At 43.1% G+C, this 14,408-nt stretch overlaps 1 protein-coding gene across 4 annotated transcripts in view; it reads left to right on the forward strand.

Annotated features, from left to right (window-relative positions):
* KIAA0930 (KIAA0930 ortholog) overlaps positions 1-14,408 on the forward strand; it is an 84,610-nt gene that overhangs the window by 64,054 nt on the left and 6,148 nt on the right. For 2 of the 4 annotated variants that reach the window (XM_074872126.1, XM_074872128.1), the window contains exons 7-8: positions 1,857-2,051; positions 4,232-4,394. In XM_074872126.1, coding sequence (XP_074728227.1) covers positions 1,857-2,051; positions 4,232-4,394 — 358 coding nt within the window. Of the gene's footprint in view, positions 1-1,856; positions 2,052-4,231; positions 4,395-7,569; positions 7,726-10,874; positions 12,600-14,408 lie in introns of all 4 variants that reach the window. The other 2 variants (XM_074872130.1, XM_074872129.1) reach the window with 2 other exon arrangements.

A 14,408-nucleotide genomic window follows, 5' to 3' on the forward strand; every position in this document is an offset into this window, starting at 1 on the left:
GCTTCTGAAAAACAGCATCCTTTGCAACCACAATACTCTGACACAGTTTTTCTTTGCTGCTGAGGCTGTGAGCTCTTTGTCTGGTTAGATCATCTGCATCATAGTCTGTCTTTTTTTGGCTTTGAAAGTTACCTGAAAGCTAATGCTTTTGGCTCAGACAGCTGAGAGGATTCAGATCAGGATAGGTTGCTCTGGTGTTTGCCAAAAGGAGTGACACAGAAATGGATCTGAATAACAGAGTTTTGGGAGCCTCTTCATTTTCTTGAAAGGTCATAGATATTTCTAGTTATGTCAGAGAAAGCATGTTTTGCAGGGAGACCTTAAACTCCAATAACTACTTTGCTGTATGTAAAACATGTTTTTCTTCAGTGTGTGTTGTACTCACAGCCATTTTCAAAAGACCACTGTAGTTTCACTGCCCCAGAAAGAAGCTTTCTTTGATTTCCTCCAGAAACACAAAATGCCAGTGCTTTCAGCCTCAAATTCAGTACTTAGTGCTGAAGTCAAGAGTGTGCAAGAGCCAATAAACTTCTCAAACAGTTTGTTGTGAAGAGAGTCCTGAGAAGTTTTAAAAAAACGAAAAAAAATCCCCACAGTATCTACTGTGACTGTAAACTTCCTTTCCCTTTGTTCCTACCCTTGTCAGGAGAGGTCCTGAACAATTTCCCTTCTCCTTGTTTTAAATGTGAGTAGTTATACTCTTTTAGCAGTTTTTTGAGAGACCATGAAACTGAAATTGTTCTTCTGTCCCACAATTATTGTATGTCTCACACAATCAGCAGGTGGGTTATTAAAATACATGGGAATGCAGAGTCACTGAAGACAACGTAAGAAAAAAGCCCTGCGGTGGAAAACCAACATTTGATCTTGTAGAGTCACCTCATAGCCTAGGAAATGTCCTGTTTGACCACACAGCTATTTTACATTGTTTTGGTAGATGAAATAAAATTGTTAGCACTTCAAATACTCAATTATGGCTGAAGGCAAAACTTGAAATTTGGCTGGACAGAAGCAATCTCTCTGCTTTTGAAGGTTATGTCATTTCAGCTGTGTCTGTAATAATTCTTAGTACAATAAGAGTTGTGTTACAGGATGAGCATCTTGGCCCTTTCAGGTGATAAAACTGCTGAAAGTTGTGATAAACCACTTAAATTTATGGCTAAGTCCTACTTACTTCACTTGGCAAAACCTTGACTGTTTTCATATTGGTCTGTTCCTTTTTTCAGTTCTCAGTTCAGTTTTCAGTTCAGTTGTGTTAACTGGAAATTGAGCCCTCCTGTCTGTTGATTGGGTTCAAAAGCTGTCAGGGTTTTGCGGTGAGCAATGCAATCCAGGTTAGTTGTGCGTGGGGGCTGTTTCTTTTTCCTTTGGCCTTGACAGTGTGGACACACAAGTGTCCGAGCTGACTTGCCACATAGTGCCAGAATTGTGCAGTGTGCTTTGTCAGTTTGAAGCATCTCGTGTGTGTGTGTGTCTGCTGCTTTTTGGACTCAACAAGTGTCCCTGTACAGGCTGTGTGGAGTTGTGCACGTGCCTGCTCATGCTCTGCTGTGCCACGTTGTGTGGGTCTGGATAAAAACCGTTTGTTTTATCTCAGCGTGTCACTGGGGTAACTCTGCCTTTTGGATAGCTGAAGGAGTTGATTCTTCTCTGAGCCTCTGTTTTTGTATCTGTAAAATTGCTTCTCTTTTGGACATCGCTTCACATTGTGGCTTTAAATGCTTCTTAAGAATCAAGATCATTGTCCACTATGGTTTTGACTTATTCTGAGATAACTGCTTTCAGAGAACGCTAGTTTTTTGAAATATGGAGATGATATTACATGATTTTTTCTCTCCTGTCTTGATGCGTTGTAGGTGAGTGTTGCAGCTAAGATGGCTCAAAGAATGTCTTTTGGCTTTTATAAATATAACAACATGGAGTTTGTCCGAATGAAAGGGCCACAAGGGAAAGGACACGCAGAGATGGCAGTGAGTAGAGTTTCTACTGGTGACACTTCGCCATATGGGACAGAAGAAGATTCAAATCCAGACTCCCCAGTGCATGAGAGAGTAAGTAGCAGACAGAAATAGTGACCTACGGTTAAGCATGGACACATTTTATTCCAAAGCCAGTGGACGGACTGAAGCTGGGATTATCCCACATCAAGGTTCTGAACTTAGATTTGCTTGTGGAGATTTTGATTATACTCAGTATATGCAGATGGATTTTTAGCACAGTTTCCCTTGAGCAAATACTGAATAGAGATGACTGGATGATTCATACTTGTGGAGGTGTGTTTTGTTGAAGCGACAGCAGTGTTGATGCCAGGGAAAATGATGATTCTGCCTGTTTTCTATGAAAATTAATAGATTCCATTTCTGTACAAGATGGGATTTACCTAGAAACGTGGAATTTGTATATTATGTAGGGTGCTTGCTAAACCTCACAGGAAACGATACTGCTGGGAGATTTTGCCACTGAGGAATAGTGCCAACGTGAAGCCTGTAATATTAAAGCAAAGATTATGACTCTAGATGCAGTACCATATTTATGCATATGCTTAATTTTAATGCAAATGCAGTAAAATACCAATAGAATCAGTCCATAGGTGCTGATTTGTCCCTTACTCAGTCCTCAGCCTTGTTTTCCTTTAAGGCATTTTACCTAGTTAATGGGGATTAGGCAACACGTCTTCAAAATACCCGCCCAGATGTGTCCTGACCTGGGCTGGGAAGTTCCTGAGGGATTCCAGTCTGGTTTCCTGTGTAACGTAGCTAATCCGTGTAGTTCAAAGGTCTGCAGGACTGCTTCTAAAGGTCTCCATGCAAGCTGTGTGACTTTTGTTTCTGGCTTCCTAAAAGGCAGAATGAGCTGCCAGCAGAGAGCTGGTTAACTGCTTGTGCTTGCTCTCAACAATAGAGATACAGCCTGGAGAAATCAGGCCTAGAGGGACTTCCTGATCTTTTGGCTCCCAGACTTCCAGTGTCAACTGGAAACTGTCAAAATAGATAAGGTATTATCATTGCTTTTTGGTAATGGTTTTAATGGCGCTTTGTCTGTTTCTGGTTTTCCCTCCAGGTGTGGTATGAAATGGCTGCAGTATTAAAAATAGAGACAAGCACAAATCAGAGCTCAAGTGCACTAAAAATGGATCAGCTGAGCGGTAGAATGCTTCTGCTGGCTTGGCTTTTAACATTAACGATAGAGGGACAACACAGAGTGTTTCTGCAGTGCAACATCATCCTCACTCACATGTCACCTCCCTCCCTATTTGTATGGACAGATATGAGCAATATCAGGTGTCATCTCGGGGAGAGTTATGGGATTGTTAAATTAACTGTGTGAAGAAGGAAGGGTGAGAGAGAAATTGCTCATCTCCATTAGCAAAGCAGTTATCCCTATTTTTTTCCATTTGAAATGAAACTATTAAAATATTACTGGCAAAACCACCAGATAAGCACTGGATTTCAATTCTTTCTGAAAGAGATACGGTTGACTATAACTGTGGTTTACTCAAGAGCAACTACTGCTCTGAAGGAAAGATGTCTCTATAGCTTTGTCCTGAACCTGTGTTTTACCGTAGACAATTATATCCTTGTATTTGTCATCACTTAGACTAATCAAATCATCAGGGGCATCTCAAATTGGTTTTTCCCATCCTATATTGAAATATGATATACATGTAATTATATGTTGACTTCACTTTTGCGTCAGCATCTTGAGTTAAGTAGTTGCCTTGTGACCCTGCTTCACAGAGACACTGTGACCTTTCACAGTGATCCCACGTGCATCCTTCTAAGCAGGGAGACTACCACCTCCTGTTTGCCAAAGAAATTAAGATGCACAATTTTAGCGTGTCCAATACCATACTTTCTTAGCCTATTAAGTATTCTGAATTTCAACATGTGAAAATAAGATTCACGTTCTTGCTACCTAAATTATTAGTTTGTTCCCTTATGACTAGAAATCCTTCTTAAAAGTGATCAGCTGAGGAGAGAGTTTTTTCATTATTCACATAACAGTTGAGGGTGATGATGTATCAAAATATTTTCATCTTGATGAACGTCTTGAAGCTGAGATGACTGTTCAGTTGACATTCTCTGTCCACTCTGATAAAACTTAGCGCTAAGGACCAGTCACGATTCTGATTTTTACACATGTGGCTGCCAAGTGGCACATATTTGAGACTGATTATTTCTTACTAGAAGCACAGAACTTTTCTCTGACATTTCTTCTGTTTCCCTTTCAGGTCACTTCTTTCAGTACACCGCCAACCCCAGAACGCAACAATCGCCCATCCTTTTTCTCCCCATCCCTCAAGAGAAAAGTGCCCCGAAATCGAATCGCTGAGATGAAAAAATCCCACTCGGCAAATGACAGTGAGGAGTTCTTCAGAGATGATGATGGCGGAGGTGAGAGAAGTAATGTCAGCTAAACAGACTGGTCTGGGGAGGGCACAGAGCTATGGAGAGGGATCCCAATACTGCATTTTCCAAAAGGTTTGCAGCGTGAAAAACCTAGCTCCACAGAAAGTCCAACGCTAGTGCCCCTCTGAAAATGTGGCTGAATCACAGGCTTAGCACTTTTTGAAGGCTGGAGACCAGCAATTCCTACATATGTTTACAACTTACCGCCCCCTTTCATATAGACCCATTTGAGAAAAACTTGATCAGGAAAGATCCTCCCCCTTTGGCAGATGCCACATTCTCAGGTGGCACTTTCCCAGATACCACAATGTCACAATGTCCTGGAGCACAGGTCTGATGGGGAGCGGCTGAGGGAACTGGGGGGGTTTAGTCTGGAGAAGAGGAGGCTGAGGGGAGACCTCATGGCCCTCTACAACTCCCTGAAAGGAGGGTGCAGAGAGGGGGGATGAGTCTCTTGACCCAAGGAACCAGCGCCAGGACAAGAGGGAATGGCCTCAAGCTGCGCCAGGGCAGGGTCATACTGGCTCTTAGGAAGGATTTCTTTGCAGAAGGGGTTGTTGGGCGTTGGAATGGGCTGCCCAGGGCAGGGGGGGAGTCCCCATCCCTGGAGGGGTTGAAGAGTCGGGTTGAGCCATCGCTGAGGGATCTGGTGGAGTTGGGAACGGTCAGTGTGAGGTTCATGGTTGGACTGGAGGAGCTTCAAGGGCTTTTCCAATCGAGATGATTCTGGGATTCTGGGGTCAAGCTCTCATGGACATGTTCTCTGAATTCCCTGATTTGATTCAGAGTTGGTTAAAGTTGGTGAAAAGTCATCTACTTCCAACCGGCTTTGGATCAGTTCTGAACTCTCTAAAAAGAAAATCTAATGAATATGTTCATATAATGGTTTAATGCCTTGCGGAACTCTTCATTTGAATTCTAATTACTCGGTATGAAACAACCAACAAGATGAAAACTTGAGTCCGATTCAGAAGATAGTGTATAAATCCAGTCATACTACAGTTTTGTTAGGCAGGAAACTCACAAATATCAAAGTCCAAACTGCTTTTCATGTGCTTAAAAACAATCCAGTAGAAAACCCCAAAAATCTAACTGTCTTTTGGCATGCTAATAGATAAACACAAAGGTAATTTCCACGTCACAAGTTCTGTTTGTAGTAGTGAGAATATTACCGGTACTGGATCGGCTTAGCTAATGAGGATTTGCACGTTAAAAAACAAGCTTAAGTGATAATATTTCATTCAAATTCTGTGCAGCTTAAACTGGTTGTAACTAATTCAGTGTTCCATCAATAGAAACCTTTCCTCATCTCTTTTTCCTTAGTTTGCCTCGTTAGAACGCCTGTTATTTCAAATGAGAAGTGTTTTAGCGTGTTTTCCTAGGCAAAGGGTAGGGCCTGGGTCAATTCCTTCCTAGTGTGGGGAGGGCGAGGAGGGCAGCCTTTGATATCTTCCTCCCGGAGATTGCTCAGGGTAGAGTGGAGTTCAAGGCATTCATCTGGCAGCCCTCATTGGTGGTGGTAGCCTCTGCTCAGTATTGTTTTGCAGGGTCTAGTCCTAGCTTGCTTAATCATAATGTTGAACATTCTTATTATTTTCATTTTCTTTTCCTTCTAATATATTTATAGAAGCAAACAAATTGCAGGTTTTCCAGACGTTTCATAGCATGCATTATAAAATACCAAGAAGTGTGGTTTCACTTAGTTCTAAATGTTTTGACCTTATTGTTCCTGGTCCTAAAAATAGAGGAATATTTTAACAGCTTATGCTAGGAAGTTTAATGTATTCAAAGATGAGATTTCTACAAGGAGAAGTAACTAAAATGAGATTTCTTTACCAATTTCAGAAACCTGAGTGTCCTACTTGCTCAGGAGCTGCTGTGATGTTGGAATCCTTGTTTCAGAGTGGGAAAGCTGACTTCACCCAGTGATGGGGTTTCGTAGAAGCGGGGATGTTCTGGGGCATCTTGGCTTCATGGGTGGAGGATAGTCCATCATCTAAAGATCAGCAGTGGCCTTGGCCTGGCCACAGCCTTACCCGCAGTGCAGACAGATCTGTTGTGGCCCCTGAGGGCCCACTTCACTTGCTTTTACTGTGTGTGGGCATGACACAGCAGAAAAATTGTACTTATTCCAGCTACTGGAGTCAGGTCCTTCTGACCTGATCACCACAGTGCTCTTGGTAATGCGTGGGGCGAAGGAATGGACTGCTTGGCTATACACATTTTCAGGGAAGGAGGGAAAACAAGATACAGATTTTTTTATTTTGTTTTTTTTCCTCCCTCATTGTTATACATATTGCTAGAGTAGCTGTCGCTACATATTTGCTAGGGCCTCTTTGGCCCATATTAGAACCCACTTTTAAACAAATGAGTCCAAGAGCTTGGATTGCTCTGGATAAGAATTGTTGTGTTCACTTAAACATCTGCTTTTAGCACTGTGGGACAGGGCTGAGTTTTACAGGGGACTGGAGGGAAGGTTTAGAAACACAAAAAATATATGGCATGTGCATTCCTGGCTGTGGGAGAGACCTGGAGCTATAAAAACCTCCTCTAACCTACAGTGGATCCGGCATCCTTTTGTTTTAAAAGTTATTTGTGGACCTCTATAAACTAATTATGGGAAGAATGGCACTGCTGAAGGGCCCCAGGTTTGGCTTGGGGGATGCATGGAAATCTGCAGTAAATTGGCTTATTAACACTGACTCTCCCCCTGTCTTGTAGACGTCAATTTTCTTCATGAGATACAATTTTCCTTCTGTTAGACTTGTGAATTTCTGCATGAGTAACTACTTAGTTGCAAGGATATTCTATTATTTATATGTGAGGGAAGGCTGGGTTAGGATTCTGTTTGTGCAGCGTGGTAGCAAAGGCTTCATTCCCTCTCCTGGCTGGTCTGTTAGTGGATAATGGTTTACTGCTGCTGCCAGCTGCTGATATAATTCACTGGCTTCAATGTAAACGGTGAATTCTATGCTGGGCAAGATCTGAGTAATTTAAAAAAAAAAATAAAAAAAGTAACAATAGTGACCCGCATGTGATTTCTCTCTAGACAATGAATAATAGGCTTTTCTTTTTTTGGCTTTCAGAAGCTTTAATTGGGTCTTCCAGTAAAACACAGAAAGTACAATCCCTTTAAGCTTGCTGTCTTCTGCCTTTACAGATCTGCACAACACGACAAATCTGAGGTCGCGGTCCTTGTCTGGAACAGGACGCTCTCTGGTGGGCTCGTGGCTGAAGCTGAACAGAACAGATGAAAACTTTCTACTCTATGCACACTTAACTTACATCACTTTGCCATTGCATCGAATTTTAACAGGTGAATTTTAACATGTATTACGCATGACGTTCCCAGACAGCCTTCTGCGTTGGGGGATTTTGCTGTTAAGAGAGGAACAAGTATTTCTGTGTAAAGGATCATCACTTCACAGACCTCATTTGCTGACTGTAGCAGCAAATCAGTGTGAATAAGTGGAATGGTGTCAGCCTGTTCTCTGGCTCTGGGCCAGTTTTGCATGGTGATGATTCAAACAGGTTGGTAGTTTGTACTAACAAACATCCAGAGGAACACTAGTTGCCTGAATACTGGAATATAAAGCTTGTCCATCTCATGAGTGCAAGGCAACTCATTGTAAGCCCATCCACTGACAGCAGTAGTTGGAGCAGAGACCTGTGACTGGGAAGGTTACAGAAAGGCAGCTCAGGAATTTGGAGTGACCTCATTTGCCAGTTTTGACTCTTAGATTTCATTTCCATGAAAGTTCCTTGGACTGATCTGAGTGCCCATACTAATGCCCCTAAGTCTGTCAGGTGCCCAGTGTCTTTAACTAGACATATGGATGTTAGCGTGTCATTCCATGAATAAGCAGAGGCCCCCACACTGTTGGTCTAGCAATGCCAATCACTACATTGACTATGGCCAACTCTAGCTGGGCTAGGGTAGCACAATAAGTTGGGTTTTACAATCTGCAGGCAGTAATGTTTTGATTTTTCATCCAGATAACTCTTACCTGCCTACATATACAGGTGGACTAGAGAAAACAACTGGTCTGTTTGAACTCTATCCATCAGCCAGCCTGCTAGCCTGTCAGGGACACAGCCTGCAGGATGAGGGACTCTGGAGATACTTCTGAAAACTGAGAAAGCAGCGGTGGTTAAGGGTTCTCTCCTCTGTCTAAATGTAGTGGTGACTTCTTTCGTACAGATGTTGGCAGTGGCTACTACTGAAAATACACATTGACCACCTTCAGGCAGAAAGGAAGTTTGATCCAGCTGCAGAGCAGTATCTCAGGAAAAACTATTGTTGAAATCCAAAATCTAGACTGGAATGAAGTGGCGATCCCACTGCAATGTAAAGTCCTGTCTCTAACCTTGAGGAAGTAACAGTTCTAAGGCTCTTCCAAAGAACTTAATCTTCTTCCTTCTCTTCCCATCCAGCAGATGGGATGACTCTTGAATGGGTTTGTCTGTTGTGGGCTTTTGATCAGTGCCTGCTTTTTCTGAAGAGGGAACACACTTGAAAACAAAACCAATCTATCACACAGTGGTTATTCCGAGACCATTCCTGAAAGGAAAGCTAAAAGGAAAGGAAAGGAGTTAGAAAATCTGTTGTTAAACAGGTTAATCTGCTGCTGAAAGAAGATGAGAAGATAGTATGGGTCTTAATGTCATTGGTTGTATTATGCTAGTGTACTAGTAATAGCTGCAGTCTTGTCCTCATTTGCAGGCTGGGATCTCAGAGCCTGTTGCAAAAGTAGGTTGGCTCTTACTCTGCAGAGAAGGAAATCATAGCCTGTAAGGTAGAAGTGGAAATTATACTTAGCAAAGAGGTGTTTCTGCATTTGCCTTTTCACTGTATGTAGAGACTTATTTCAATTTAGAATTACAGATTCCAGTAAAAATGGATCCTCTGTAATTAAGGGTGGATTTTAAACAGTGTTTCAGCACAATACATAATTACTCCTTGTGATAATTATGTCGATAATCTTACAGCTAGTTAGCTGGCGTTATCAAGCTCACACTCTCACCACAGGCATTTTGGAGTTCACAGTAGACGTATTGTTCCTGCTGGCATTTAATACTTGCTCAAGTGGGTGGCGTAAATGCCTCCATGCTCAAATATTTGCTTTGAGCTTGAACATCCTTTCTGAGACTTAATTTGTTTAACATAAGGTTGCAGGAATCGGTGTATATATATTGAGATGCACAGAAATAGGACAGGAAATGTCTGGGCTGTAAGGCAGAATTTTAATCTGCAGTTTTTCACTACCTGCGTTTGCTTTAGGTTGGCGCGTGGCGTGGAGCCCGTTTCCAGTGCCTTTTTGTAATTAATGCATTTGCGCCAGAAGCAGCTTTCCAGCAAGCAGGAGCGTTGCACGTGGGGCAGGGTGAAGTGGGAAGGATACTCATCTCCCTTGGGTAGTTCAGGAAGCCCGTACTAAGAAATTAAAAACCCAGTGATAGCAATCAAAGTACATTTTAAAATGTCTGGAGTTATACATATTGATAAGACTTCCTTTGCTCTGAGCCTTTTCTCCACGCTAGATAATCGCAGTTCTCTCAGCCTTTCCTCCTATGTCAGAGGCTCCAATCCCTTAATCATCTTTGCAGCCCTTCACAGGACTCGCTTCGCTGTGTTTCATTCTTTACAAGTGTGGCTAGAGCCCTCTGGAGCTGTGGATCAATTTTTACACACGTCATCCTCTTTGTGCAGCTGTATGTGATCAGCCTCTTAATTAAATGTGTGCTCCTTTTCCCCATGTTCTTTATTCTCTGCGTAGCCTTGGAAAGGACGTAGCGGCCCAGTTTTCAGATATTTCTACGTATGGCCATGACAGCATGCTGGGTTGGCTGTCTACGTTTGGAAAGATGTCCATGATTATGACAGATATGTTACAGGTTCATATTCTGTCATGTTTGGACAATATGGAACTGAGGGGCCAACAAAAGGAGCTTTTTTTGTGGCAGCCTTTTGGGTGCAGAAGTGTAGACTTCAGGCTGTGGAATGGATGAAATGGTTGAATTGCTTACGCCCGCATCTTCAAGCTAAAAGTCTCTTTGAGGGTCTTGGGAAGGGTGTGTTTCTCTTTGAGAAGGGGAAGACTCTTGGCATCTCCTGTAATGGCACTTCCACTGGATTCTCTGGAAGACGATGCCACTCCCTGTCTGACACATGTTGCTTCATCCCCCAGTAAATGATACTTCGTAGATCAGCCATCCCCTCTCTGGGATGGGATGTATTTGTGGCTTACCATCTCTCACCTAGGACGCAGCTGGGGAGGAATTAAATTGGACTTTAATAGGCAAAGTTGCATACTCGTCGTGTTTTAAATTCCTTTAGCAGTGAAACAGGGGGATGGTGCTGCAGTCCACAGTTGCATCTCTGGTTCTTCATGCTTTCTGGTACTGTGGCTACTTTCAGGAGCCTCCTAAGTTTGCTGTATCTCTTTGTTTCTCTCCCTTGCCCAGATATCCTGGAAGTGCGGCAGAAACCAATTCTGATGACATAGCAGAGAGCGGGCACTGCCTTGGAGCCTTGTTGCCAAGTGCCTAACCACAGCGGTTTTCTGTGCTAACACTACCATCTAGTGTCAGGAACATAAACCTCCGCAGGAAAAAGGGAAGTCCAAGAATACCAGCCGATCAAAAGTGCCTCTTTCTTCCTTCCTCTGCTGTCATACACCGTATGCCCACTTGCAGTACATCACTTGAGTGTTTCTGACTGGAAGAGGACTTTCAGCAAGATAAAACGAGAAGGGGCTGTGTTTAAAACGAGTCAACGCTTCATGGACAGTTTGTTACTGTGTTTACTTTATAACTAAGAAACCAACAATATGTACAGAATGTGTTAAACTTTATATTCTTTGAGAGAAACAACCAGAGAATTTCGTAATGATGTACTAATGAACGTCGTTCCATAGACTCTCGCCCATACACTCTCCGCGTCGGTTTGGCTTAACGTGTGTGTGAGCATGTGTGCGTGCGTGTGGGGATTGAGGGGAGAGAGAATAATTTCCTAGTGAGGGAGGAAAAGGGAAAAGATGCTACAAAGATACGTCGCCATTTTGGTACATGCAGCGGGGTCAGGTCAGAGCTTAAAAGAGGCTGAAAATGTTCCCATTTGTTCGTTTGTCAGTGTTAGGACAGGTGAACTCTGCTGACAGATTTCTGTATCTACCAAAGAACAGCAACGTTTTCATCCTCAAGAACTGGCTAAGAAAATGAGCCAGTGAAAAGAAGGCTAAAATGTGCTGCTATAGTAAAGCCGAGGTTCATATCCAGAACTAATGCTGCTTATCTCTCTGTTAGCTGAGTCGATACAAGTTTGAGTCTAAAGTGGAAAAACAGGAGACCATAATCGGTCTCCAAACCCTAAAAACCTTACCAATACCCAACATCCTCCTGCATGCACTGGAATTCAGAGGACGTAGGGTTGTCCTTGTGGTAGCGTTTGTAGCCAAGGAGGCCATGAGAGCTGGTTAATGGTGGGGCAGCTTGCCCGGATTCTTCGTCTCCTGGTGGTGTTTCGCTGTACTGTTACATGCCGAAGCACATTGTTTTCTTGAAAGACAAAAGACTGAAATATAACTCTGCTCTGAAAAGTGACTAAAAATTGCATAGTGGGGGAGGGGGGGGGTGTCTGAAAATGGTGTGTCAGGAGCTCTCAGGAAAAAAGCTTTATGTTTACAGCCAAAATGCAGCTTTCTCTAAATAGCAAAACTCTGCTGTCCTTGCCATTGAAAGCTAAAGGATTGAATACTGACACTACTGCAGTCTGGTTCACTTTTTTGATGCGGGACCCAGTCAATACTTCAGTTTATTTGTGACAGCATAAGTAGCACAGCAATGGGTGGGGAAGCGTGTCGCTTAGAGCATGTGAGACTCCATTACATGCACAACGGGAGAGCAAAGATGCCATTTTTGTCACTTTTCAGACTCTGAGCACCTCAACACCGTTGCCACCATTACCAGATGGCACGTGCTCTGAGCCTGGACCTTTGTCTCCCTCATACCCAGCTTTTCCCAAAGTGCTTTGTTGTTATTCTCTCAACAGCATCTGATGACTTAACCTCTCAAATAGGACTTTCTGATTTTTTTTTTTTTTCCTCAGGCCAGGTTCCATGGGAATAGCTTCACCTCAGCATAAAGGTAGACTAACTTTATCATTGAGCCCAACATGGTGAATCCAGCATGGTAAGGAGGTCTCTTTTTTTTTTTTTTTTTTTTTTTTTTGAGGCTAGGCCTGGAAGTAGTCACCTTAGCATGGAGAGCGATGGCGTTTCTCACGTGAATGACAGGGATGGCTGACCAGTTTTTTAGTTCGTTTCAGACGTGTCGCAGCAGCGTTAGGAAAACGTTCCCTTTGTCATTACCAGCACAGCAGCTTTTTCACGTTGCAGCCTTTGAACTTTGCTCCACGGGAGCCTGTGGTTGTGGATGTGAGGGTGTTCACACAGTCTGACCTGAGGTGTGTGAGCTGGGTGCCTAGGCTTCCTTCCTGAGCCGGGGGGAGAGCTGGTGTCCTGAATCAGCAGCTGAAGTGCCCTCTCAAAGAACTTGCCAGGCAGCCTGGGTGGTTACCCAAGATCCCCAGGCAGTGTGCCTGGTGTCAGTCAGTACAAATATTCTCCCTATGCCCGTGCTGAGAGCTGAACCACTCTGCAGCCAGAAGACCAGCCCTGTTCTGAACCCTCTCAAGATGCACCTAATTCTGCATTTTTACTGCTGGGCTGGGCAAATCAGTGCTTGGTTTTCCTTTAAACATTCACTAGGAAGGGAAGGGAGAGAGGATTAATATTTGTACTACTAGTGACAACTGCTACCTTTCCTCAAACAGCCAGAGGAATAACACACGTGAAAAGGAAACGTATCCAGATCGGAACCCGAGTAGTAGGTGCCTGAATAATTCTCAGTCGATGGTAATTTGTAACGCTTTCTTGGTATCGTGTATTACCTTTAGGTAGCTTAATGTCATGTGATCTGAAAGACTGAGCAAATCTTGCTGTGAAAGATTTCAGAGCAAGTGAAGAACGATTCTAAACTAGTACATTAGTACATAAAGGCGACGTTACAGAAAGTGCAGGTCAGATCCCACATCTATTATGCAGGAGATATTGTCTGCTTTGTTACGCCTACGTGGGTGGATTTTTGATGTCTAGTTTTTGAAGGGTTGCGATGTAAATGTCCTAAAAAAAGTCAGGTTTTTTTCTTGTATCTTGCTAGTGGATGTGCTTACAGGTACGTTAAGACTCACCTTTTTTAGTAGAAAGGGGCTATAGGTATGCCCAGATGGACATCCGTAGAAAACAGAGGTCAAAAAGTCTACTGAATGTCAATAATGCTTTTCAAAAACAGGTAGATGTGCCAGATTCTCGGTTCTTCCTCCTCTAAACAACTGGCTTAGACTTCTTATGTATAGCCCCTGGTTCCTACTTTCTGTTATCAAGTGGGGGAAAACAAATTACATGTTTTGTTCTGCTTTTAAACAAACCTGGAAAATCACTGTCCTCGTATCGGCAGATTGCCAGGGAAGATGATCAAGGTTTTTCTTGGGTCAGGGTGGCACAGCTGGGCCCTGAGCATGCTATTGCACTAGACCAAAAAAGAAAAGGGAATGTTAATAGGAACCTCTCACCCTTTTGATTTGGAGAGGTTTTTAATTCTGTAGCTCCGAAGCAGGAAACCATTTTGAGTCTCTGTTGGGCCATTTAAATAATTGCTGAGGAGCAAACGGGCGTGTTCTGCCTGCTGTGAAGGCTGCGTGGCTGTCCATGTCTTAACTGTTGGAGCACAGTGGTTTTCATTAGTGATGTCAATGCTTGAGAATGTAACATGGTTAACAAATTCGGGAGGCTTTGCAGAACAGCTTTATTTACAGAATCCCACCGTACGTCGTTCCTCGGTTCACTTCTTCCATCCCTCTGCCCGTTTGCTCCCTCTGGAGATGGAGGCTCACTGCTTGAACTCTCCACAGATGGTGTATATTGGTAGATGTCAAATGCA

The sequence above is a fragment of the Strix uralensis genome, chromosome 5, assembly GCF_047716275.1.
Source record: "Strix uralensis isolate ZFMK-TIS-50842 chromosome 5, bStrUra1, whole genome shotgun sequence".
In the NCBI taxonomy this organism is placed as follows: domain Eukaryota; kingdom Metazoa; phylum Chordata; class Aves; order Strigiformes; family Strigidae; genus Strix; species Strix uralensis.